Raw genomic sequence first — 26393 nt, 5'->3', positions numbered from 1 at the left:
AAACCCACGCAGACATGGGGAGAACGTGCAGACTCCACACAGACAGTGACCTCAGCGGAAATCGAATCTGGTACCCTGGTGCTGTGAAGCAACGGTGATAACCACTGTGCTACTGTGCCACCCATAGCACTGTCTGGTGCGCGTGGAGCCACGAGGGAGAGGTTGGGGGAAGCAGGGAGAAAGGAGAAAGAACCTAGATCTGTAAAATGCTTTTTATGACCAAAGGACACCATTTAAATACTTTTGAAGAGTAGTCACTGTTGTAAGATGGAGTTATTCTGAGTGGAGCATTAATAAAGGACATGATTCCATCTTGCGCGATTGTACTTGAGTTATTTTTTTGGTGAACTACCCCCGGCCACCCCCATCTCCTGCAACACATGCACATTTCTGCAGTGTATTTTAGCTTTCTATTTTTATTTGTGCTGGTGTACGGGTATTTTTTTTCTTTATTCGTTCATGGTATGTGGCCGTCACTGGCTGGGCTAGCATTTATTGCCCATCCCTAATTGCACTTCTTTAGAGGGCATTTAAGAGTCAACCACGATGCTGTGGGTCTGGAGTCACATGTAAGCTTGACTGGGTAAGGAAAGCAGATTTCCTTCCCTGAAGGACATTAGTGGAACCAGATGGGTGTTTACAACAATTAACGATGGTTTCATTAGATTTTTTAATCCCAAATTTTTATTGAATTAAAATTTTACCATCTGCTGTGGTGGGGTTTGAAGCTGGGCCCCAAGAGCATTACCGTGGGTCGCTGGAATACTAGCCCAGTGACAATACCACTCTGCCACCACTATCTCTGGAGTTGGTACTGACTTGGTAAGTGATAACTTGATCACTTCTGAGTGAATTCTTCTTTGAGGAGTGATTTTTGTGAACCATTATACCAATAAAATGTAGAATATCTGTGTAAGTGTATGGAACTATTTCCTGCTTTATGCACCCAGTATCAGCATTAAGTATGTTTAAGGTCAGGTGAAGCATGGATTAAATACATTCATCCATTAAAATTTCCTCAGTCTGATGTTACAATGGAGTAGGTTTAGAGTAACTTTACCTTCACTATGCTTTATCAGGAGTCAGCATAGTTTTGATGTAGAGAAAGCTCCCTCTCTATTGCCTTATTAAGCATGCTGTTATAACCCTCAAGGAGGCCATGTTATCAGGACAATTAGATTTCAGGTGAACTCCTCTGAGCTACCAGGTGAGTTCCCCTGGTAACGAGGGGATGGGGTTCCTGCCTTAATTGGGGGAAATCTGGCCTCCAGTATAAAAACCCCGACCTGGAAGCAGGTTGGGAAGGGAGACAGACCCTTTGGGGGAGTGGCGAGTGTAATATTGTAAACAAATCTAATCTTGTTTCTACCTGCCTGGTCAATGTGTGCTGCTTTAGCAGAGTCTACACATTCAAATCTAGGATGTAGTTAAGAGGTGCAGTGTACATCTCCCATTCGTCCCCAATATATGCCTTGAACACAGAGGAATATTCTCTACTGATATTGCATTTCTAACATTAGCCAAGTTGTCCCCTCTTTCTGGCATCATATATTTGAAGGCATTTATTTTCATTTTCATTTCATTTCATTTAGCACTGAAACAAACTTTTGGTGACTTGTCCATTTTGGAGCAGTATTGATTATCCCAAAAGCAATTCATGTCAGGCTAATATATTAGAGAAGTAAAAAGAGAGTTGACTCAATCAATCTGCAATTGCTCCCTTTCCTCGATAGCAGAACATTTACAATTTGCATGCTGGTGAGTGGCCACCTTTTGTATTATTTTGTTCATATTTTGTTCCATTTTCACTCTAATTAAAATGCCCAACATTGAACTGTTGTAGGCCTCTTCTAATGCACTTCTGTAACTGGTCTCCAGAAAAGACCAGTAATTCCTATGGCCTGAATGTTTTGGAAGACGTGGCCTCAAGCACCAATGAGCATTAACTGTTGCAGGACAAATGTAAGGTTAATCATTTTGGTAGGAATAACAGCAAAAAAGATTATTTAAATGATAAAATATTAAAACATGCTGCTGTGCAGAGGGTGTCCTAGTGCACAAGTCGCAAAATGTTGGTTTACAGGTGCAACAGGTGATTAAGAAGGCGAATGGAGTTTTGTCCTTCATTGTTAGAGGGATGGAGTTTAAGACTAGGGAGATTATGCTGCAACTGTATTAAGTGTTAGTGAGGCCACACCTGGAGTATTGCGTTCAATTTTCATCTCCTTACTTGAGAAAGGACACACTGGCGCTGGAGGGTGTGCAGAGGAGATTCACTCGGTTAATCCCAGAGTTGAGGGGGTTGAATTACGAGGAGAGGATGAATAGATTGGGACTGTACGTGTTGGAATTTAGAAGGATGCGGGGGCATCTTATAGAAACATATAAAATTATGATGGGAATAGATAGGATAGATGCGGGCAGGTTGTTTCCACTGGCGGGGGAAAGCAGAAGCAGAACTAGGGGGCACAGCCTCAAAATAAGGAGAAGTAGATTTAGGACTGAGCTTAGGTGGAACTTCTTCACCCAAAGGGTTGTGAATCTATGGAATTCCCTGCCCAGTGAAGCAGTTGAGGCTCCTTCATTAAATGTTTTCAAGATAAAGATAGATAGTTTTTAAAAAGGAATAAAGGGTTATGGTGTTCGGGCAGAAAAGTGGAGATGAGTCCACAAAAGATCATCCATGATCTCATTGAATGGCGGAGATGATCGCATTGAAGGGCCAGATGGCCTACTCCTGCTACTAGTTCTTATGTTCTGTCCTCACTTGGATGGAAATTCCATCTGAGAGAGTTACTGGCCAATCGGACTGGCCGACAGCTCGCCAGCCCATCCAGGCACAGCGCTGCAGTGGCCAGAAGAGCCAATGGGCAACATGCTTGGCCCTAATGGGCTACATTTTCTGATTCCGCCTACTGTGGGAATCGTCACGGCAGGACGGAAAGTTTGGCTGACCATTTAAAGGTCCGTTGACCTTGGGCGGGTAGTTTCAGTCTCGGGTGGTGGGGGGGGGGGGGGGGGAGGGGTGTGTGGGTGGGGGGGGGTGGCGGGATGGTGGAGGGGTTGGGGGGGTGTAAAATTCACATCTATGGGCTGGATTCTTCAGAAACCAGCGGGGCGGGCAACTCCAGCGTGAGGGAGTGGGGTGAACCACTCCGGCTTCAGGCCGCGCCGAAGGTGCGGAATCCTCCGCACCTTCAGGGGCTAGGCCGGTGCGGAAGGGGCTTGGCGCCACGCCAACCGGCGCCGAAGGGCCTCCGCCGGCCGGCGCGAGTTGGCGCATGCGCGGGAGGGCCAGAGCATGCTGGCATCATCCCAGCGCATGCGCAGAGGGGGGTTCATCTCCACGCCAGCCATCGTGGACCGTTACAGCGGCCGGCGCGGAGGAATAGAGTGCCCCCACGGCACAGGCCCGCCCGCGGATCGGTGGGCCCCGATCGTGGGCCAGGCCACCATGGGGGCACCCCCCGGGGCTAGATCCCCCCGCGCCCCCCTGAGGATCCCAGAGGCCGCCCATGGAGCCAGGTCCCGCCGGCAAATACCTGTCATAACATACGCCGGCGGGACCCACCGAAAACGGGCGGCCACTCAGCCCATCGCGGGCCGGAGAATCGCCGGGGGGGAGGGCCGCTGCCAGCGGCCGCCGACCGGCACGGCGCGATTCCCGCCCCGCCAAATCCCCGGCGCCAGAGAGTTCGGCAGCCGGCGGGGTGGGATTCACGCCGCCCCCCCCCCGGCGATTCTCCGACCCGGCAGGGGGTAGGGGAATCCCATCCATGATTCCAACTCCCTGGGGTAGAATCCGATCGGTAGTTGAGTCTTCCCTACTTCAATTCATAACTCAGCCTTGGGGAGTTCCTGAGGAGTTGGCTCCATGATCCCAGCAATTAGTGGCAAGCGCTGATTGGTCTTTTTAAATTCCAGAGCCTACTTGCGGTCCATTGTGACATTTGGCAAAATTAATCTGGCAAAAAATGCCGCATAATTAAATTTTATCTGAATTAATGTACATAGCACCCACAATAGTTCAAAGCAAAAAAAGTCAAGAAAGGCTTGCATTTAGCATCATATCACATCTGCCAGAAATAACTTCACATAAACGGAATAACTTTTTTGTTACGCTTATTATGTAGGTAAAGGCAACAGCCGTTTTTACACAGCGTGATCCAGTAAGCAGCAATGGATGGTTAATTTCTTTGTGCAGGATGAGGGAAGAATGTTGGTCTTCTTCAAATAATGACATTTTTCCCATGAACCAGAGTAAGTATAAAATCCACATTCTAATGACACATCTGAAAGATGCAGGTGGGGAGGCCACGAACTGAACCATGGTGACACTAATATATTGTATGTGATCTATTTTGAGATGCTTCCGGGAAATGCAATAAGATGCTGTACAAACACAAATCTTCCTTTTCACCTTTGCGTCTGATATTTACACTGATATTTCTCTTCCACCTCTGAATTGCACAAAGTGATAATACCAGTCTTGAAGGACAAAACTCGAATCTTGCCATTGCGACCACTAGGGAGGAATAACAGCAAATAAAAATCATTCCAAATGTGAGAAGTTGAAACGACTGGCCTCTAAGAAACATTGCTGGAACTGAAACCTTATTTTCATAATTTCAGGATTGACCATATCTATTAAAGTCTTCTTTGAAAGCAAACAGTTCAAGAGTGTATATTCTTTTTTTCTCTGCTTAGTGCGGTAATATGATCCTGATTCTTCATGGGCCAATTATCTGGCTCCAGTGAGTATCTTTGCCAACAAATGGTATATGTGTGTCTGACTATAGCAAACATCACAACTTAGCTCAGTCCTGTCTTCATCCAACAGGAGCACTTCCAGCATGATCAGGAATGCGAAGCCTGGCTAAGAAGTACGACTGCAGAAAACTGCAGCAGAGAGGGATTTTGGGGTCCTCGTGGATAAATCACAAAACGCTAGTGTGCAAGTTCAGCAGGTAATTGGGAAGGCAAATGGAATGTAGGCCTTTATTTCAAAGGGAATGGAGTATAAGAATAGGTAGGTCCTGCTGAAATTATACAAGGCAGCGGTTAGACCACATCCAGAATACCTAGAACTATTTGAGCCCCTTATTTAAGGAAAGACATACGGTCATTGGAGGCACTCCAGAGAAGGTTCGCTAGGTTGATCCTGGGTATGGAAAGATTTTCCTATGAGGAGAGGTGGAGTAGATTGGGCCTGTACTCATTGGAGTTTAGAAGAATGAAAGGTGACCTTATTGAGACATATAGGATTCTCAGGAGCTTGACAGGGCAGATGCTGAGAGGATCTTTCCTCTTTTGGGAGAGTCTATCACCAGAGGGCATAATCTCAGAGTAAGGAGTCGCCCATTTAAAACAGGAGATGAGGAGGAATTTCTTCTCTCAGAGGATAATGAATCTGTGGAATTCTTTATCACAGAAAGCTGTAGAGGCTGGGTCGTTAAGTAAATTCAAGGCTAAAATAGACATATTTTTAACCAGTAAGGGAATCAAGGGTTATGGGGAGAAGGCGGGGAAGTGGAGTTGAGGATTACATCAGATCAGCCATGATCTCATTGAATATGGGTGCAGACTCAACGGGCCGAGTGGCCTACTTCTGCTCCTACATCTTATGGTCTTATTGTTCTGCTCCTTAGCTTACAGGCCCTAGATCCAATTTCAGGACATGATTGATTGCACTGACTCAAAGCAGGCCACTTATCAAATCTGGGAACTTTCTGATCTTTATGGCTGGTTACATATTCATTCATTGAGCTTTTGGGAATCTATGCAAGCCTGTAACTTCCTTGGAGTGGCAATCAGTGGTGGATTGCCACATCGTAGCGAATTATCTGTGTTTAAAAAAAATTAGAATTCCCAATTTTTTTTCCAATTAAGGGTAATTTAGCACGGCAAATTCACCTATCCTGCACATCATTGGGTTGTGGGGGTGAGACCCACGCAGGCACAGGGAGAATGTGCAAACTTCACACAGACAGTGACCCTGGGCCGGTATCGAACCCGGGTTCTTGGCGACGTGAGACATCCGTGCTAATAATTGCGCCACCGTGCCGCCTCTTAATTACCTGTGCTTAATGTGAAAAGTGCCTGCCTCACCCAACATTCCTGACTGAGTTTGTGTATTTATCGTATGTCCTTTCTTTTAAATACACTGAATGATCTGCCTGGACTGTACGCAGAACAATACTGTTCAATGTACCTTGGTACAAGTGACAATAAATCTAAAACTAAATCTAAGACTGAAGAAGTGAAGCACGTTCACAGCTTCAGCGGTGAGGTGCAAATCGAATGGAGTGAAGAAGGACATGCCCCCTTTTTACAGCATTGGCTGCCATAAAGCAGGAGAATTTAAAGGGACCATTGAAAGGGAAAGGGTAATTTTCTAAGGTAAGTGGGATGTGGGGTTGGAGATTTGAGCATTGGTGGAAGGTTTTGGACATCAGCGGAGGGAATCTGTACATGGGGGTTCCAGACATGGAGGGGAAGATGTCTGGACATTGGGGGTGGGTGGTTGGGGACTGTTGTTTGGGGTCAGGGGGCTAATTAATCCTGTGGGGGGGGGGGGGGGGTACCATGCAGGGCTCAATCTGGGACTTTAAAATATTTACGCTGAAGTTAGAAGTTCTTTTTTTCCGTTCGACCTCTTACAGGGTACTAACAAGGGTAAAACTAGCAGAACCATCCGAAGTTAGTGATATAAGTCACTTTGTCAGATCGTTCCCGGCCCAGTGCGCAGTTGTCTGGGAGAAGTTAGTCCTTCTGGACAATTACTGGGTAAACCCTTACTTGGGAACGCCCAAGAGGGATTCCCCAGCGCATCTTTTGGGTACCCCTAAGTGCGATGCTGGGGAGCCAGGAAGTTGTGTTCTACAGTGTTAAATGTGGCATAACAAAATTTACTTCTCTTATTGTAAAATAAACTAACTTTTTAAAAACAGCTAACGCATCTTATGCAAATTGAGACATATTACTCAAAATTCAATAAAAACAATCTATGATTTCTTTATGAGTGCATTCTTATGTGGTCTTGGCTGTTTGTAGATGCTAGTGGCAGTACCTCCCATTATGCAGATCTTGCACAGCTGGCTGCAAATTATATAGGATATACTGCACAGGTACAGGCCATTAGGGTTGTGCAGTCACTGCTGGTGTTTATGCTCCACTTGAGCTACCTCCCACCTTTTCCCCCAAATGCTTGTCTAGTTTCCCTTTAAATGAATCGATACTAATTGCTTCAACCATTCCCTGTGTCAGCACATTCCACATTCTTACCTCTCTTTTCTCCTGAACTCCTAATTGGATTTCTTGGTCATTAGTTTACATTGATGACCACAACTTATGCTCTTCCTCAGAAGAGGAAACATTCTCTCTGTATCTACTCTATCAAGACCTCTATTACATTACCCCTTAGCCTTCCTTATTCCAGAGAAAAGAGACCCAGCCTTTCCTGATACGCAAGTGTACTAATTTATTGTATTATCATTATAAATGCGCTTTTCACCCTTGGGCAGAATTTTCCAGACCCATTAGTGGTGGGAATTGTGGCGAGCAACACCGGAAAATTTGGAGTGAGGTTAAAAGTCAAAACATCTATAAATATGAGAAAAGCCAATAAAAAGAGTTTCAAAAAAAGTTTTATAATCTGACGGCGGAACAGCAAGTTGCAATTTTCCCCCAGCACTTTCATGGCATGCTCCCGATAGGTTCATGGTAGGTCACATTTCCTGCTGGTGAACTGTAATTTGCATGTCATGAATGTTCATTAATGGAGCTACCAGCCGGAATTTTGCACCTCCATGGAATCTTCCACCACGCCAGCGGGAAGTCAGACCATTCTGTTTCCCGATCTGTAAACGTGGTGTGCAGCCAGTGTGGGAGATATCTTTCACTTACCTCCCCTTACCTGCTATTAGACTCAGCCTTTGTCATTTGCACCATTTTTACTCCTGGTTGCAGGAAATATATCGCGCTGCAGATGGCCCACACACAAAGGTAGGAGGAAGAGGTTGCATCACACAAAGGAAGGAGGGGTTGTGTGGCAAGATGTAAGGAAGGGGGGTGGGGTCAGACGAAGGTCAATTTTGGAAGGGGGGGCTGGTTCTTAGGAAGGGCAACTCTGCAGTATAATTTGGATAAATGGTCGCAAAAGCGGGAAGACAAACTATTAATGGCCAGAGATCGGAGAGTACTGTATTTAGCTTTCACATTTATAGTAGAAATCTAGTGCTAGGAAACATACAGTTAACAGCAACTTTATCTTTAAAAACATTTTTTAAAAAAATTTAATTTACTAATTAATTAACGCAATGTCAATTAGAGAGGTGCAGTGCTCTGACTGTGAGATGTGGCAGGTCCGGGAGGCTTCCAGCGTCCCGGATGGCTTCATCTGCAGAAAGTGCACCCAACTAGAGCTCCTCACAAACCACATGGTTCAGTTGGAGCAGCAGTTGGATGCACTTAGGAGCATACAGGTTGCGGAAAGCATCATAGATAGCAGTTATGTAAATGTGGTCACACCCAAGGTGCAGGCAGAGAAATGGGTGACCACCAAAAGGGGCAGGCAGTCAGTGCAGGAATCCCCTGTGGTTGTCCCCCTCTCGAACAGGTATACCCCTTTGGATACTGTCGGGGGGGGGGGGAATAGCCTATCAGGGGCAAACAGCAGCAGCCAGAGCAGTGGCATCACAGCTGGCTCTGATGTTCAGCAGGGAGGGTAAAAGCGCAGAAGAGCAATAGTCATAGGGGACTCTATAGTCAGGGGCACAGATGGGCGCTTCTGTGGACGTGAAAGAGACTCCAGGATGGTATATTGTCTCCCTGGTGCCAGGGTCCAGGATGTCTCAGAACTGGTAGTGGGCATCCTGAATGTGGAGGGCAAACAGGCAGAGGTCTTGTACATATTGGTACTAAAGACATAGGCAGGAAGAGGCATGAGGTCCTGCAGCAGGAGTTCAGGGAGCTAGGCAGAAAGTTAAAAGACAGGAACTCTAGGGTTGTAATCTCGGGATTACTCCCTGTGCCAGTGAGGCTAGAAATAGGAAGATAGAGCAGCTAAACATGTGGCTAAACAGCTGGTGTTGGAGGGAGGGTTTCTGTTATCTGGACCACTGGGAGCTCTTCCGGGGCAGGTGTGACCTGTATAAGAAGGACTGGAGAGGCATAAATATCCTGGCTGCGAGGTTTGCTGGTGTCACACGGGAGGGTTTAAACTAGTATGGCAGGGGGGTGGGTACCGGAGCAATAGGTCAGAAGGTGAAAGCATTGAGGGAGAACTAGGGAATAGGGCCAGTATGGCTCTGAGGAAGAGCAGACAGGGAGATGTTGCTGAAAACAGCGGGTCTGGTGGCCTGAAGTGCATATGTTTTAATGCAAGAAGTATTACGGGTAAGGCAGATGAACTTGGAGCTTGGATTAGTACTTGGAACTATGATGCTGTTGCCATTACTGAGACCTGGTTGAGAGAAGGACAGGATTGGCAGCTAAACGTTCCAGGATTTAGATGTTTCAGGCGGGATAGAGGGGGATGTAAAATGGGTGGCGGAGTTGCACTACTGGTTAGGGAGAATATCACAGCTGTACTACGGGACGACACCTCCGAGGGCAGCGATGCTATATGGGTAGAGATCAGGAATAAGAAGATTGCAGTCACAATGTTGGGGGTTTACTACAGGCCCCCCAACAGCCAGCGGGAGATAGAGGAGCAGATAGATACACAGATTTTGGAAACGAGTAAAAACACCAGGGTTGTTGTGATGGGAGACTTCAACTTCCCCAATATTGACTGGGACTCACTTAGAGCTAGGGGCTTAGGAGGGGCAGAGTTTGTAAGAAGCATCCAGGAGAGCTTCTTAAAACAATATGTAGATACTCCAACGAGGGAAGGGGCTGTACTGGACCTGGTATTGGGGAATGAGCCCGGCCAGGTGGTAGAAGTTTCAGTAGGGGAGCATTTTGGGAACAGCGACCACAATTCAGTAAGTTTTAAAGTTCTGGTGGACAAGGATAAGAGTGGTCCTACGGTGAATGTGCTAAATTGGGGGAAGGCTAATTATAACAATATTAGGCAGGAACTGAAGAACCTAGATTGGGGACGGATGTTTGAGGGTAAATCAACATCTGACATGTGGGAGGCTTTCAAATGTCAGTTGAAAGGAATTCAGGACCGGCATGTTCCTGTGCGGAAGAAGGATAAATGCGGCAAATTTCGGGAACCTTGGATCATGAGAGATATTGTAGTTCTCATCAAAAAGAAAAAGGAGGCATTTGTTAGGGCTAGAAGGCTGGGAACAGACAAAGCCTGTGTGGACTATAAGGAAAGTAGGAAGAAACTTAAGCAAGGTATCAGGAGGGCTAGAAGGGGTCACGAAAAGTCAGTGGCAAATAGGGTTAAGGAAAATCCCAAGGCTTTTTACACGTACATAAAAAGCAAGAGGGTAGCCAGGGAAAGGGTTGGCCCACTGAAGGATAGGCAAGGGAATCTATGTGTGGAGCCAGAGGAAATGGTCGAGGTACTAAATGAATACTTTGCAACCATATTCACCAAAGAGAAGGAATTGGTGGATGTTGAGTCTTGAGAAGGGTGTGTAGTTAGCCTGGGTCACATTGAGATCCAAAAAGACGAGGTGTTGGGCGTCTTAAAAAATAATAAGGTAGATAAGTCCCCAGGGCCTGATGGGATCTACCCCAGAATACTGAAGTAGGCTAGAGAGGAAATTGCTGAGGCCTTGACAGAAATCTTTGGATCCTCACTGTCTTCAGGTGATGTCCCGGAGGACTGGAGAATAGCCAATGTTGTTCCTCTGTTTAAGAAGGGTAGCAAAGATAATCCAGGGAACTACAAGCCGGTGAGCCTTACGTCAGTGGTGGGGAAATTACTGGAGAGAATTCTTCGAGACAGGATCTACTCCCATTTGGAAGCAAATGGATGTATTAGTGAGAGGCAGCATGGTTTTGTGAAGGGGAGGTCGTGTCTCACTAACTTGATAGAGTTTTTCGAAGAGGTCACAAAGATGATTGATGCAGGTAGGGCAGTGAATGTTGTCTATATGGACTTCAGTATGCCTTTGACAAGGTCCCTCATGGTAGACTGGTACAAAAGGTGAAGTCACACGGGATCAGGGGTGAGCTGGCAAGATGGATACAGAACTGGCTAGGTCATAGAAGGCAGAGAGTAGCAATGGAAGGGTGCTTTTCTAATTGGAGGGCTGTGACTAGTGGTGTTCCGCAGGGATCAGTGCTGGGACCTTTGCTTTTCGTAGTATCTCGAAATGATTTGGAGGAAAATGTAACTGGTCTGATTAGTAAGTTTGCAGATGATACAAAGGTTGGTGGAATTGCGGATAGCGATGAGGACTGTCAGAGGATGCAGCAGGATTTAGATTGTTTGGAGACTTGGGCAGAGAGATGGCAGATGGAGTTTAATCCAGACAAATGTGAGGTAATGCATTTTGGAAGGTCTAATGCAGGTAGGGAATATACAGTGAATGGTAGAACCCTCAAGAGTATTGAAAGTCAGAGAGATGTAGGTGTACAGGTCCACAGGTCACTGAAATGGGCAACACAGGTGGAGAAGGTAGTCAAGAAGGCATATGGCATGCTTGCCTTCATTGGCCGGGGCATTGAGTATAAGAATTGGCAGGTCATGTTGCAGCTGTGTAGGACCTTTGTTAGGCCACACTTGGTGTATAGTATTCAATCCTGGTCGCCACACTACCAGAAGGATGTGGAGGCTTTAGAGAGGGTGCAGAAGAGATTTACCAGGATGTTCCCTGGTATGGAGGGCATTAGCTATGAGGAACGGTTGAATAAACTCGGTTTGTTCTCATTGGAACGACAGAGGTTGAGGGGTGACCTGATAGAGGTCTACAAAATTATGAGGACCATAGACAGAGTGGATAGTCAGAGGCTTTTCCCCAGGGTAGAGGGGTCAATTACTAGGGGGCATAGGTTTAAGGTGCGAGGGGCAAGATTTAGAGGAGATGTATGAGGCAGGTTTTTTATACAGAGGGTAGTGGGTGCCTGGAACTCGCTGCTGGAGGAGGTGGTGGAAGCAGTGACGATAGTGACATTTAAGGGGCATCTTGACAAATACATGAATAGGATGGGAATAGAGGGATACGGACCCAGGAAGTGTAGAAGATTTTAGTTTAGACGGGCAGCGTGGTCGGCGCAGGCTTGGAGGGCCGAAGGGCCTGTTCCTGTGCTATACTTTTCTTTGTTCTTTATAAATTAGGAGAGGGGAATGTGCAATGAGGCCTGGGTGTCCTTGTGCACCAGTTGCTGAAGGTCAGCATGCAGGTGTAGCAGGCGGTAAAGGAGGCAAATGGTATGTTGGCCATCATAGCGAGAGGATTTGAGTACTGGAGCAGGGATGTCTTGCTGCAATGGAGGGCCTTGGTGAGGCCACACCTGGAATATTGTGTACAGGAAGGATGTTCTTGCTATAGAGGGAGTGCAGTGCACGTTTACCAGACTGATTCCTGGGATGAGGGGACTGACGTATGAGGAGGGATTGAATTGGTTAGAATTGCTGGAGGTCAGAAGAATAAGGAGATTTCTCGTAGAAACCTACAAAATTCTTACAGGACGAGACAAGGTGAATGCAAGAAGGATTTCCTGATGGTGGGGGTGTCCAGAACTAGGGGTCACAGTCTGAGGATAAGCGGTAGACCATTTAGGACAGAGATGAGGAGAAATATTTTCACCCAATGGAAGGTGAGCCTGTGGAATTTGTTACCACAGAAATTAGTTGAGGCCAAAAAATTGTATGTTTTCAATAAGCAGTTAAATATAGTGCTTGGGGCAAATGGGATCAAAGGATATGGGGGGAAGGCAGGATTAGGATATTGAGTTGATCAGCCATAATGATGGCAGAGCAGGCTCGAAGGGTGAATGGTCTCCTGCTGCTATTTTCTATGTTTCTATATCGCTATGTTTCTCTGCAAGTGGGGTTGTTCATGTGCCTTTTAAATATGGTGGCCGGATATGACAGTGGAGTGGTCCACTTCCTGCCCACCCTGCCACAAAATTCAATGTGAACTTCGTGGCTGAATATTACACAATTTTCAGGGTTTACCCGCTACACTCTGTGTCAGGAGTCCCTCTGATGTCTCTCCCCCACCCCTGCCACAATTAAACTTAGTTGCAGAGTGGAGGATTCCACCATATATCATTTTTTTAATACAGCGACCAGAACGTCACGCAGTACTAATGTGGTCAAACCAAGGTTCAATACCAATTTTGCATAACTTTCCTACCTTTCAATTCTATCCTTCCAGAAATAAAACCTTGTGCTTGTTTTGTTTTAGGCCTAACCTGTGGCATAACCTTTAGCGATTGGTGTTTTGAAGTCCAAGATCCCTTTACTCCTCTATTCCGTATAGACTTGCACATCTAACTAATAATAATCTTTATTAGTGTCACAGATAGGCTTACATTAATACTACAATGAAGTTACTGTGAAAATCCATTCTTCCTACTAAATTACAGTCTCACATTTATCAGTGATAAATTTCATGTGCCAATTATTTTCCATTCAGTTATCAACACAAGCCATCCTTATGGTCTCATTCCCAACTTAAAGTCAAACTCTCGACAGTTTTTTGTCGCAGAGTTGTACCAATCAGAGAATGAGTTGAGGCTCCCTAAACCTTATTTTGTATCATCCTTACAACAGCCAGAGAGATCTCATCAGTATGGGCTGGATTGGAATCCATGGGATAAAGTTTAAGGCCAACAGGATAACTGACTTAGCGCCATCTAGACCTCTTGAAATATAGATTTGATATCTATTTTCATGTAAACAATGCGATGCATCACTATTCGTGCTTAACTGTCAGACAGAACAGATAATATAAAGAGAGGTGAAATTAATACCTACGTGTCATAGACATTGAGAAGCCAATTAAGACACATGTCCACAGAGAGAGGCACGTTAACGATGATCCCACGTTCCTGCTCGAGGTGATCATACATCGCGGTGAGGCACTGGATGATTTCCAGAACATCGATTGTCTGGTCACTTTGTTGTAGTTTGTACTGCGTGAAGATGTTGGAAGCACTGGCCATGCTCAACAGGTCCACTGGCAGTAGATAATGCAAACATAGCAAAATGAACAACATGAAACATTGGATGAACAATCAGAGTACAACTTAAGTAAGGACAGTAAAGGATTTTGCGGACAGACTGCTCAGGTGTTCTCCAAAATGAGAATGAATTGCAGTTAATGTTTATAGCGGGTTAGCCCAACAACATTTCATAAGAGGGTCTCCTTAGTTCTCCTTAAAGGCAATAGATTGGAGTATGATAGCCTGACACCTTAATTTTTAATGTCCCTGTTCAAATCCAGTAGAGGCTGATTGATGCTTTTAAAACTCCAAATATTTGTGAGTCGAGGGGATGCGGTTTTTTAATTGGTACATGATGATTATTCTTTTCTAGACGGTGAAATCTCTTGCTTTTCAGGTTTTTAAAATCCCATTCTCTTCACTTTCATAGGTTTTTCCGTGATGGGCACACACGGCCACTTCAGCTAGGTGGCATATTTCCGGTCCTCTGTGATGCGACCATCAATTCACTTGAAGACACGTGGAGAAGTAAACCGTGGTTTTAATCAGCTTAGAACTGAGCCTGCCTGTGACCGGTACAACACTGAAGGCAGCCCCGCAGGTCAGCAGCTCTTATACTTCCTGTAAATGGGGTGGAGCCATTAACGGTCAAACATAGGTTTCTATGAGCATAAGACAAGGCAAATCGTCGCCTGAATGCTGCCTGGCCACTGGTAGGAATGCAGTTCTCTGTGAACACACACCAAGGTTTTGAAATGAAGCAGGTATACTTACAGCGAAGTGCCTTCTGCACACGCCTCAGCTTCATGGCTGTTCTGTAAGCTGAGAATTTGATGTTATTCAGCGCAGCTGTTAGGAAAAAAATCAAAAAGTACAAGATATCTATTACCTCACATCATTCGCCTTTGTGAGAGGAAATAATATTACATTGCTCAAAGATTAACCAAATATTAATAAGTAGTGACTGATTCAGCAGCAAGAGGAGGAAATGGATCTGAAAAGTCATGCTGCAACAGTCGAAATCAATAAGTCGAGTTACTTTTACTTTTTCTTGTTTTCATATTTCAAAGGAGTCACAGAATGCCAAAATGCTGCTGTGAACATCTGTAATAAAAACATACCTTTTCTTAAAATTTAGAGTATCCAATTCTTTTTTTTCCAATTAAGGGGCAATTTGGTGTGGCCAATCCACCTACCCTGCACACCTTTTTGAGTTGTGGGGTGAGACCATGCAGACACGGGGAGAATGTGCAAACTTCACAAAGACAGTGACCCGGGGCCGGGATTGAACCTGGATCCTTCTGCCTCACCATGAGGTAGAAGTGCTAACCACTGTGCACAGTGCTGCCCCTAATAAATACACACCTTGAAGGACAAAATTGTGTGAAAAATCTTACCAAGTGACTGGTACAGTTCAGTCATCTTTGGGTGATCCCAGCACGTTGTCTGGCCCTGGTGACTGAAAGAATAACGAAAGCACATTGGAGGTCAACACTTTAAAAAATTTGTTTTAACATCTCAGGAAAATAAAGTAATAGGATTGATTTTTGGGTCATGATTCTGATCTACCTATGATGAATTGTGATGCAATTGCATGAATTGAAAAATGGGTGAGAGGTACAATAGTTAAAAGCCCAAAACGGTTGCCTTTATGAACATATGGGGCGGTATTCTCCGAGCCCCTGCTGGGTCGGAGAATCGCCGGGGGGGGGGGGGGGGAGTGTGTGGGGGGGGGGGGTGTGGAGCGGCATGAATCCCGCCCCGCCACTCCGACACCGGCTGTCGAATTCTCCGGTGCCGGCTGCTGAATTCTCTGGCGCAGGTTTTTGGGCGGAGGCGGGGATCGCGCCATGCCATGCCGTTGGCAGCGGCCCCCCCGGCAATTCTCCCGGCCCTGATGGGCCGAGCGGCCACCCGTTTTCGGCCAGTCCCGCCGCTGTGGATTAGACAAGGTCCATACCAGTGGGACCTGGCTTGGAGGGCGGCCTGCGGAGTCCTGCGGGGGGGGAGGGTTGGGGGGGGGGGGGGAGAGATCCGGCCCCCCACGGTGTCTTGGCCCGTGATCAGGGCCCAGCGATCTGTGGGTGGGCCTGTGCCATAGGGGCACTTTTTCCCTCCGCGTCGGCCTCTGTAAGGCTCCGCGATGGACGGCGCGGAGAAGAAACCCCCTGCGCATGTGCAGGAAACACGCCAGCGGTTCTGCGCATGCGGCAGAACACGCTGACGCTCCTGCGCTTGCGCCAACTCGCGCTGGCCGGCGGAGGCCCTTCACCGCCGGTTGGCGTGGCACCAACCACTCCAGCGCCGGCCTAGCCCCTGGAAGTGTGGCCCGACGCCGGAGTGGTTCACGCCACTCTTTGGCGCCGGTACGGCCCGACCCGCCGATTTGCAAGAGAATCCCGGCCATGATATATGAACATATTGAGGAGTTTGGACAACAGTGTAAAACAATTACATTTTGTGGGCTATGTTCATCCACATAAGGAATGTCAGTGCTGGAAAAATAATAAAAGATCCCCCACTCCTTCACATTACTGGAAATGCTGACTAATTCTAAAGTATTAGTCCATATATGACCTAATGGCATCTCACCCTGGTGGATGTTTTTCACATGTGAAGGTACAGAGTAACAAGAAGCCCCAATGAAGCCCAATCCAGTCCTTGCCCCAAACCTATCTTCTAGCAAGAATCATTGCATCGCAACGAGAAACACAATAAACATTGACATTTCATCCCTTCACAGCTCAAGGACACATTCACCAACACTAGTACAACACCCAGCACCGTGGTCAAGACCCAACAAAGAGTAGAGGTTAAAACAATATGGGGTGAATTTTTAAAAATATATATATTTATCAGGATTTTACAATTTTGTAAACAATGCTGCAAAATAAATATAGCGCAGTTAGCACGGAGACAAATTGCTCCACATGCAGGAATACAGAGGAGAACAGGCGAACAGCATTATAACTGGCTCAGTACAATCATTAGACATAAGGGAGAAACCGAATGAAGCCACAAAAACATGGTAAAATGGTGCACACTCTCCCCCAACGCGTCAACCCGCAATTACCACTAGAGTTCAGGGTAAATTTTCCGTGCCATGTTCGGGCTCACACCGATGTATATCTCCCTCAACTCTAGCAGTACCAAAGGCACCAATGGCATGGCCTCCTCTCCTCGGATACCAAACCTGTCGGCCCCCATGCGGAAACCAATCAATTCTTTATACCCACCCTTACAAAAGAAAAGAAAACAAAGAAAATACATGAAAACCCCAGTACTAAAGGAGAATTACATATATACAACACAACAGAACTTAACCCCAGGCCCGGTACAGAACCAACATCATTCCATACATTTGTACGGAGAGAGCTGGCAACAACATGTTTGGATTCTGAGCAAGGGTTCAAGGCCTACCAAGAAAAACAGATTGGAAAAAGAGCTCGAGTCACCAGAGGTAAACTGCAGAATAACAATGGATCAGGACCACCCAACAACGAGGAAGAGAACAAGCTGCTCATTCAATGCAAGAACGTGCATTGTATTTTCGTTGACATCCTGTTGCCCCCCCCAGCTCAGCTGGGTGCACCGAAGAAGAAATACCCACCCTCTCAGGACGTCACTATTCTTAGAATCTCTACAGTGCAGAAGGAGGCCGTTCGGCCCTTTGAGTCTGCGCCAACTCTTGGAAAGAACACCCCACCTAGGTCCACACCCCAACCCGATCCGCAGTAGCCCCACCTAATCTTTTGGGCACTAAGTGTCGATTTAGCATGGCCAATCCACCTAACCTGCACATCTTTGGACTGTGGGAGGAAACCAGAGACCCGGGAGGACACCCAGCAGACATGGGGTGAAAGTGCAACCTCCACACAGACAGTTACCCGAGACCATAATTGAACCCGGGTCCCTGCCGCTGTGAGGCAGCAGTGCTAACCACTGTGACACCGTGCCGCCCATTAGGCATCTTGAAGAAGAGACATCCCAAGTTCCAGGAGGCACTAGGATACCAGCCATAGCATTGGACCTGGCCTAGTCTAGCAGCTCCCGATACACAGGAATCAATACACCCAGGACCTCCAGTACACCCAAACACCCACACCCCAGGCGGACCCGCATCTCTTCAACTGCTTCCACGGCAGGGAACCACCGCCATTTGTACTAAAAAGAAGACAGGATGACTATGCTAGCCCCAGCTGGGGAGACGCTGTCACCGAAAAGTCGAAGAACCATCAAGACACCCAACAATTATGCATCCTGGGAGGTGGTTGGGGGGGTGGGGGGAGAGGGAAAACCAGGAGAGCCTCCCTTGAACCAGCGGGTCAGACCAGAATTAATAACAGCACCCTGCTCACCTGAGGAGAGGAAGAAAAAAAAACCCTTAAGGGAAGAACGGCCAAACTGATCTAGAAATATGGAATCACCCAGCACTGTCGGCCACTACAGGAAGGATACTATCTCTCTCTTTAACAGACGAGCCAATGATTAACCAAACCCACCTTAATGTGTGTCATCACTCAATTCCCCCATTCTAACAGCTCGAAAAAAAGAGTCCCAGAGAAGGGCGGCATGCGGCACAGTGGTTAGCACTGCAGCCTGCGGCGCTGAGGACCCAGGTTTGAATCCAGGCCCTGGGTCACTGTCTGTGTGAAGTTTGCACATTCTCCCCGTGTCTGCGGGGGTTACACCCCCACAACCCAAAGATGTGCAGGACAGGTGGATTGACCACGCTAAATTGTCCCTTAATTGGAAAAAAAATAATTGGGTACTCTAAATTTATATTAAAAAAAAGAGACCCAGAGGGAAAAACTCTAACCTCAAAGAAAAGTCAGATTGATCGATTGATTTATTGTCACATGTACCGAAGTACAGTGAAAAGCATTTTTCTGCGGCCAAGGGAACGTACACAGTTGACAAAAAGAATAATCGACAAAGTACTTCGACCAATAGTAATTGGTTACAGTGCGGAGCAATGGCCAAACAAAGCAAATACATGAGCAAGAGCAGCATAGGGCATCATGAATAGTGTTCTTCCAGGGAACAGATCAGTCTGAGGGGGAGTCGTTGAGGAGTCTAGTTGCTGTGGGGAAGATGCTGTTCCTATGTCTGGATGTGCAGGTCTTCAGACTTCTGTATTTTCTGCCTGATGGAAGGGTCTGGAAGAAGGCAAAGCCTGGGTGGCAGGGGTCTCTGACAATGCTGTCTGCCATCCTGAGGCAGCAGGAGGTGTAGACAGAATCAATGGGAGAATGGCAAGCTTCGGGGATGCGTTGGGCTGAGTTCACCACACTCTGCAGTTTCTTGTGATCTTGGGTCGAGCAGTTGCCATTCCAAGCTGTAATGCAGCCAGATAGGATACTCTCGACCGCACATCTGTAGAAGTTTGTGAGAGTCGATGCAGACATGATGAATTTCTTTCGCTTCCGTAGGAAGTAGAGACGTTGTTGGGCTTTCTTGACTGTTGGTGACACCCAAGAACTTAAAGCTATCGACGATCTCCACTTCGGAATGATTGATGTAGACTGGAGTGTGTTTCGTCCTATGCCATCTGACATCCAGTCCTCCCCAGCATACATAATCTGCCCAGACCATTGATGGAGAAAGGCATGGATTCTTAAATTCAAAATAACAAAAAAACCAAAGTAAAAAGCCAATGTGGTTAGCTCTAACTGGGGGGTTATCCTCAATTCCAATGATGACTGAACTAACTCTACCATCCAACTCCACCCCCACTATCCACCCATCACCCCGCCCTGCCTCCACTCATCTTCATTTTAAACGAGATAAGGGGTGTCAAAAAGACACTCCCCTCCCATAACCACAAGAATAATCACACATATGACAAAAAGGAATAAAACTGTGCACAGACCACATTGCACACAATCGACTCAATATGTTTTTTGCTGGAACAGGATAGCAGACAACACTCATCTCGTGGTCACATCTTGTACACTCTTGCTGGAGAAAAGACAACAATAAATAATTAACAACATAATCACGAGGAAGTAACGTAACGATATAGAAGAATTGCGAGATAATGGCACCATCTATGCTGCTCAAGAAAACCAACGGCAAGGCGAAAATCAACAAACACTCCTCAGGATATCTGAACGATCCCAATGAATGAAGCATCTTCACTCCACCATGCCGCTGCTCCGGCACCCAATCAACCTACAGACTCTACGCCCTGGCTGGGGTGAATCGACCTGCTCAGCCACCTCCAACCCCTTGTGACGAGCATCGAGGATAGGATAATATAGGGCCACTGGTCGGGGGGGGGGGGGGGGGGGGGGGGGGGGGGGGGGGTGCTCAACTGACCCAGGACCTCAAAGATCGGTTACTCTGTGCTCTGTCAAACCTCTCCAGCAACATCGCCACTGCAAGCTGGGACCCACCTCAGCCCACTCTGACTGCCATGATCATAGAATCAACAGTGCAGAAGTTGGCCATTCGGCCCATTGTATCTGCACCTGCCCTTGGAAAGAGCACCCCACTTAAGCCCCCACCCCATCCCCGTAACCCAGCAACCCCACCCAACCCCTTTGGACACTAAGGGTCAATTTAGCATGGTCAATCCACCTAACCTGCACATCTTTGGACTGTGGGAGGAAACCGGATCACCCGGAGGAAACCCACGTGCACACGGGGAGAACGTGCAGACTCCGCACAGACAGTGGCCCAAATCAGGAATCGAACCTGGGACCCTGGAGCTGTGGAGCAACAGTGGTAACCACTGTGCTACCGTGCCGCCAAATGAGGATTTTCTGCAATTTATCACGGTACCTCTTCGCAAAACACCCAATCAGGATCCTCCAGGGACAGAGCGCAAGGCATATATCCCCAGCAAAGACAAATATGAAATGTGCTTCAGGATAATATCAACAATTAGAAGAAGTGAAGCCGGACTTCCGGTGACGGCGGGCGGGAGGCAGCCGCACACTGGAGGGCTCCCGCTCGGGAAGAGAAATTTCGGGGTTTTAACACCTGGTCCCGGGGCAACGGAGGCGGAAATAGCTGTAAGAAGGCACAGGGAGGAGAAAATGTCCAAGTGTGGGAAAAAACGACCGTGAAAAAGGGGGTCAATGAATGTCCGCCGGAGTGTGGAAAAGTCAGCGCAGGAACTGTAAGGAAAGCGGAGGTTGGAGCACCAGGGGAGGCCGCATTGTTCACAACAGAAGAAATGACCAAGGTGATGGCTGTGGAACTTGAAAAACAGTTCACAAAGCACATGGAAGCGATGAAGAAGGAGGTGGGGGCGGTATTGAAAGTGCTGGTGGAGGAGGTGATTGGCTTGGTGAGGGCGGCGGTATCAAGCGCAGCAGCGGAGGTGCGGGAGCAAGGTGAGACACTGAAGGAAGTGGAAGAGGCATTATCGCAGCGCAGTGATCAACTCACCTCGATGGGGAAGGAGTTGCAGAGGGTGACAAGAGACCAACAAGGGTCTGCGAGCCAAAATGGAAGACCTGGAAAACAGATCCAGGCGGCAGAATCTGAGGATCGTGGGTCTGCCCGAAGGGTTGGAAGGCCTGAGGCCGACGGAGTATTTTGCCACGATGTTGATGGAGCTATTGGGGGGGGGTGACGATCCCTCTTGATACGAACTGGATCGGGCTCATCGGTCGTGGAGGCCTTTACCAAAGGCAAGTGAGCCGCCAAGAGTAGTAACTCTGTGTTTCCGTAGGCACAGCGTGAAGGAGAAGGTCCTGTGCAGAAGCAGGTGGTGCAGTGGGCGGGAGCTGGTATACGCATATACCAGGACTTTACGGTGGAGCTGGCGAGGAGGCGTGCGGCCTTCAGCTGGGTGAAGAAAGCACTGTACGTCAGCAAGGTGCAGTGCGGCATAGTATATTCATATAAGTTGAGGGTGACCTGCAAATCCAAGGACTTTTATTTTGGGACGGCCGAAGCGGCGGAGGAGTTTGCGAAGGCAGAAGGACTGTGGCAGAATTGAGAGATGGGACTGAGAGTGGATCGTGTACCGATGTAGCCTCATGTAACTTTATTTTTTCACTGGGTATTGGTATATGTACTAAATGAGTCAACACTGTATATTTGGACAAAGGAAGAGTTGGGGCTTTCATTTGCAATGATGGTTCTTTGGGACTTGGGGGTGTATGCTGGAGTTGTGTGCTAAAGGGGATTTCTTGGTTTTCCTGGGACCGGGCAAAGGGGAAGGAGACATGGGCGGGGGCCTCCACGCTGGCTGGTTTAAGCCGGCCAGTGAATGGGAGTGAGGTGGGGGGAGGGGCTGCGGCCATCGGAATCTGGTAGAACAGGTTTTGGTGAGTCTAGCCGGGGTGAAAAGTTGGGGGAAGGAACCAAGATTGGGGGGAGGAGTTTACAAGAGGAAGTGGAGGGGAGGAGTCTGGGAGGGGGGGTCTACAATTAATGGGTGTCATTCACGGTACTCTTTCGGGGATTGGATGGAGTTGAATAATAGAGGGGGGGGGGTTGTGGGGGGGGTGGACTATATATGTCAATGGTGACCATAGGCGATTCCTAATTCCTTTTCCTTTTTTCCTTTTTTTTCCTCCTTTGGAGGTTTAGTTTTATTTGATGCTTATATTGTCAGGCGGGCCGTTGTTTGGGACGGTGGGAGGATGGGATCGTTGTTGTTAATAAGGCGATTGACATTGCATTTGTTACTGTTGACTGTTTGTTGGTGGGGTGTAAATTTTGAAGAAAATGTGAAAATGGAGACAAAAATATTTTTTAAAAAGATGAGCAGAGCCAGTGCTGGCGAAAATGCTATGCTCATATCAGGTGAGCATGGGATTAATTTTAAACTTTTGTTGCTAGTTTACAGCAGATGAATCAGTTGGGCCACCCGTTTCCCCCCTCCTCTGATAATCATGAGAGGCATGGCCCAAAACCACCCATTTCTGTCAATCTCCAAAAGATCAAAATGATCCCATCTCGATCTCACAGTCGGCAGCGCAGGCTCTGACTCATGCTAGAGTATTAGTCCATATATGTTGGTCATTCAATGGGGTCTCACCCTGGAGGATATTTTTCACATGGGAATGTAAATATTGATTATTAGTCAGCTAATGTGCCACAAGAAATGCCAAGTACACACCAAGCTACTGGGGGAACAATTTCTTTAAATATCATCTTTTACATGTTAAAAACTACTTGCTGTTGAAAGCCTGCACAAAATGTACACACTTCCAGTCAAATCAAGAATGGCGTGACACCACCATCTCCTAGAAACTGATCATTGTATAGGTATTAGCATGGGTCCAGAGAAACATTTTGTATGGATCAACGATCAAACAATGGCCATTGGCTGAAAAATTATTGGAAACTGTACATACCCCTGAAATATCATCCCTTCAGTTCTCTCCGATCCTCATTCTCTTTCATTTGCATGCAAATTGCTTTTACAGCTGGAATAAGCCAGTTTACCATGAAAACTCTGGACTGACCTGGCATTTCAACATAGCAAATTCTGATTTTGCTGTCTGTCTGAGCTTGAAAATTTAATGATGTTTTGGATTCAGGATTATTTTTTGTCCCTGGACATGCCTAAATGGGCTATCTAGTAAAAAACTAAAATTGGAAACGAAACTGAGTCAGCTTGTGTTACTTAAAGGAGAAACCTTAAGGGAAGTCCTAATAAAATGAATTGGTCCCCACCATGTATTGTCGGAAAAATAGTTACAAAAAGAGAATGGGCGCAATCGACCGGTTGTGTGGTGCCGGGCACTAACGTTCTTTAATGATGTACAACCGTGACCCCAACACTCTCTAGCTCCCGATGGTGCCACCGCCCCCCCCCCCCCCCCTCCCCCCCCAGTGCTCTCTCAGTGATCCTCTATATGCTTAGCCCTCTGTGCTCTACCGCTATGCGTGTCCCCATGGTGGACACCAGGGGTGGGGCAGTCTGCTGCTTTACCCCATCCCATGGCCTTTGATGCCCCTGGTGGGCGTTCTCCTGTGTTGGAGGGCCCTGCGTGACTTGGTGCCTTGCTGTGCCACCCTATTCCGCACACTGACCCCGAGACACGCCGTTGTCAGTGTGAGGGGGGGGGGGGGGGGTGTACTCGGTAGAGCTGGTGACCGCCGTTGTCACCTCGTAGGGAAGCTCTGCGTTAGCTTCCAGCGCTCCCTCCTCACGATTGGTGACCATAGGGTGCTGGGGGTCACTTTGGAACAGAGGGGCAACTAGGTTGAGCTCTGGACGCCCCTGTGTCATCTGGCTCTGTCAGACCTGGCGGCTCTCCAATGTCTGCACCATGGTGTTGATGCCCTCAGCGATGCCCCTCTGTGACCGAGCCATGCTCTGCAGTACGTCGCCAATGTCTACCTGCGTCTGTGACAAGGTCCTCAGTGATCGGGACATGCTCTGGAGCATCTCAGCGATGCCTACCTGAGACTGGGACATGTTCTACAGCCCCTCGCAAAGTTTCACCTGCATCAAGGACATGTTCTCCAGTGACTGGGACATGCTGTCGAGGCCCTTAGCCATGGCCTTGGACACCACCACTCATGGTGCTGATATCATGCTCCAGGCTTTCCATTGTGGTCACCATCCTTGCAGTGTTGGCCTCAGCGCCATGCATTGTGAGTGCCATCTCCTGCACCCACAGCTTTTGTGACTCCTCCAGTCGGCTATGGACCCACTGGAGTGTCGCTGACATCCCCCCTCTGAATCTCACTGCAGCACCCTATGCTTTGCATCAGCTCCGGGATAGCCTGGTCCAAATGCTCAGCACCTGACTGGGATCCAACTGGGTCCTGTGAGCAGCAGACATCTGACTGCTGTCTTCCTTGATTGTTCTTGCCTCCACCTGATGTGCATCTGTAACTGTGTGGTGATCACCAGATTGTGCCCCTGAAGCCTGTCCACTACTTTCGCCACTGAGGTGTGTGTCTCTGCACTGGTGGTGGTGGTGGTGGTGGGGGTGGGGGGAGATCCTGTGGGAGATTGGACATGTGGTCAGTGGGAGGGAAGGATCATCACGCTTTCATGAACAACTCACATGTGACAGGTCATCCGGGTGGGGGCCGGTGGATGCTCACCTTTGCATCGCAGGCTGATATCGACGTTGGTGACCGATCTGTTCTCTGCCTCCGCTGACCTCCAGAGCCCTTTCCTCATAGGGGGTGAGGAGCCTGAGGTCCAACACCCCGCCACCCGTCTGGGCCCTCTCCCGTCTGTTGTGGGCTAACTTCTCCTGCAAGGTGACAGTGGGAGCATCGTGAACCGCACACTTCATCCATTGTGGGTCGGAGAGGGGGTCATGGTGGGGCACGGGCGGGTGCACCACTGCTGGGCATGGATGGGATGTTCTGGTGGGTGCAAGGGTGTGCTGGGGCACGTCACAATCTTGTGTTGGGGGGGGGGTGCGGTGCCAGGCGAAGGGTCAGCAAGGGGGGGGATGCAGGACCACTGCCAGGGGGTTGATGCCAACTCACCCTTACGGCCCAGTGGAGGTCGTGAGCTTCTTGCGGCACAGGGTGGCGGTCCTCCTGGTGACATTCCTCGAGCTGCCATTGCCTCCCAGGCAGCACAGACTGACCTGTGGCTCACCCTCCGACACCCTTAGGGGAACTGCGTATTCCATCTGGACCCCACCGCAACCATCAGTCTGGCCAGGTTGGCAATTCCGAATTAGTGCCCTAATTAACGTGCCCTAGATACCAGTGATGGCCTTGCCTGGTCAGCCATCGGAAAACACCTGCCGATTTCCGCTCACTACCACACTGCTTAGATTGTGCCCAATATCTTGGAAATACACAATTGCTTCACCAGTAATGGAAAGAATAAAAAGGAAATCTACATGTTGTCCCTGCAAACTCTATCTCCCAGGTTCTTTTCTCCTGATACTTAGCGGTTCTTCACTGGATGTTCATTTCTTTTTAAAGTTATTCCCATTAGGCAAGCTGTATTTAAAGTTTATATTTCCTCCAGTTATGGTTGTCCTTTGGCCTTTGCCACCTTATTTTCCACTAACGCCCCTTCCTGTCCACTTCCAACCCTTGCCTGTCCAGCCTTGCCATCATGGACCACCTCCCCGTAACAGCATCCCCGAACAGGCGCTGGAATGTGGCGACTAGGGGCTTTTCACAGTGACTTCATTTGAAGCCTACTTGTGACAATAAGCGATTTTCATTTTCATTTCATTTCACCTTTTGCCTCAGGTGTGAGTTAGGTATATCTCTGATCTTCTCCTCTTGCCTCCCCCAGGGCTTCCTGTACACATTTCAGTAGTGAGCCAGTACTAAGTGCCTAATGTTGTAGGTTGTGGGCATCATCTCGGGAGATGGTGTCACTTCTGGAATGAATATCACCTGTTGTGGCTATA

The 26393-nt window shown here is 47.8% G+C and overlaps 1 protein-coding gene across 1 annotated transcript in view; it reads right to left on the bottom strand.

Moving 5' to 3' along the window:
* drp2 (dystrophin related protein 2) overlaps positions 1 to 26393 on the bottom strand; it is a 563342-nt gene that overhangs the window by 66057 nt on the left and 470892 nt on the right. Inside the window, exons 12-15 of the mRNA XM_072505229.1 lie at positions 15477 to 15538; positions 14854 to 14928; positions 13892 to 14093; positions 4440 to 4525 (exon numbers count right to left, since the gene is read on the bottom strand). Coding sequence (XP_072361330.1) covers positions 4440 to 4525; positions 13892 to 14093; positions 14854 to 14928; positions 15477 to 15538 — 425 coding nt within the window. The remainder of the gene's footprint in view (positions 1 to 4439; positions 4526 to 13891; positions 14094 to 14853; positions 14929 to 15476; positions 15539 to 26393) is intronic.

The sequence above is a fragment of the Scyliorhinus torazame genome, chromosome 5 (assembly GCF_047496885.1).
Source record: "Scyliorhinus torazame isolate Kashiwa2021f chromosome 5, sScyTor2.1, whole genome shotgun sequence".
Taxonomy (NCBI): domain Eukaryota; kingdom Metazoa; phylum Chordata; class Chondrichthyes; order Carcharhiniformes; family Scyliorhinidae; genus Scyliorhinus; species Scyliorhinus torazame.
This window is presented reverse-complemented; position numbering and strand designations above follow the sequence as displayed.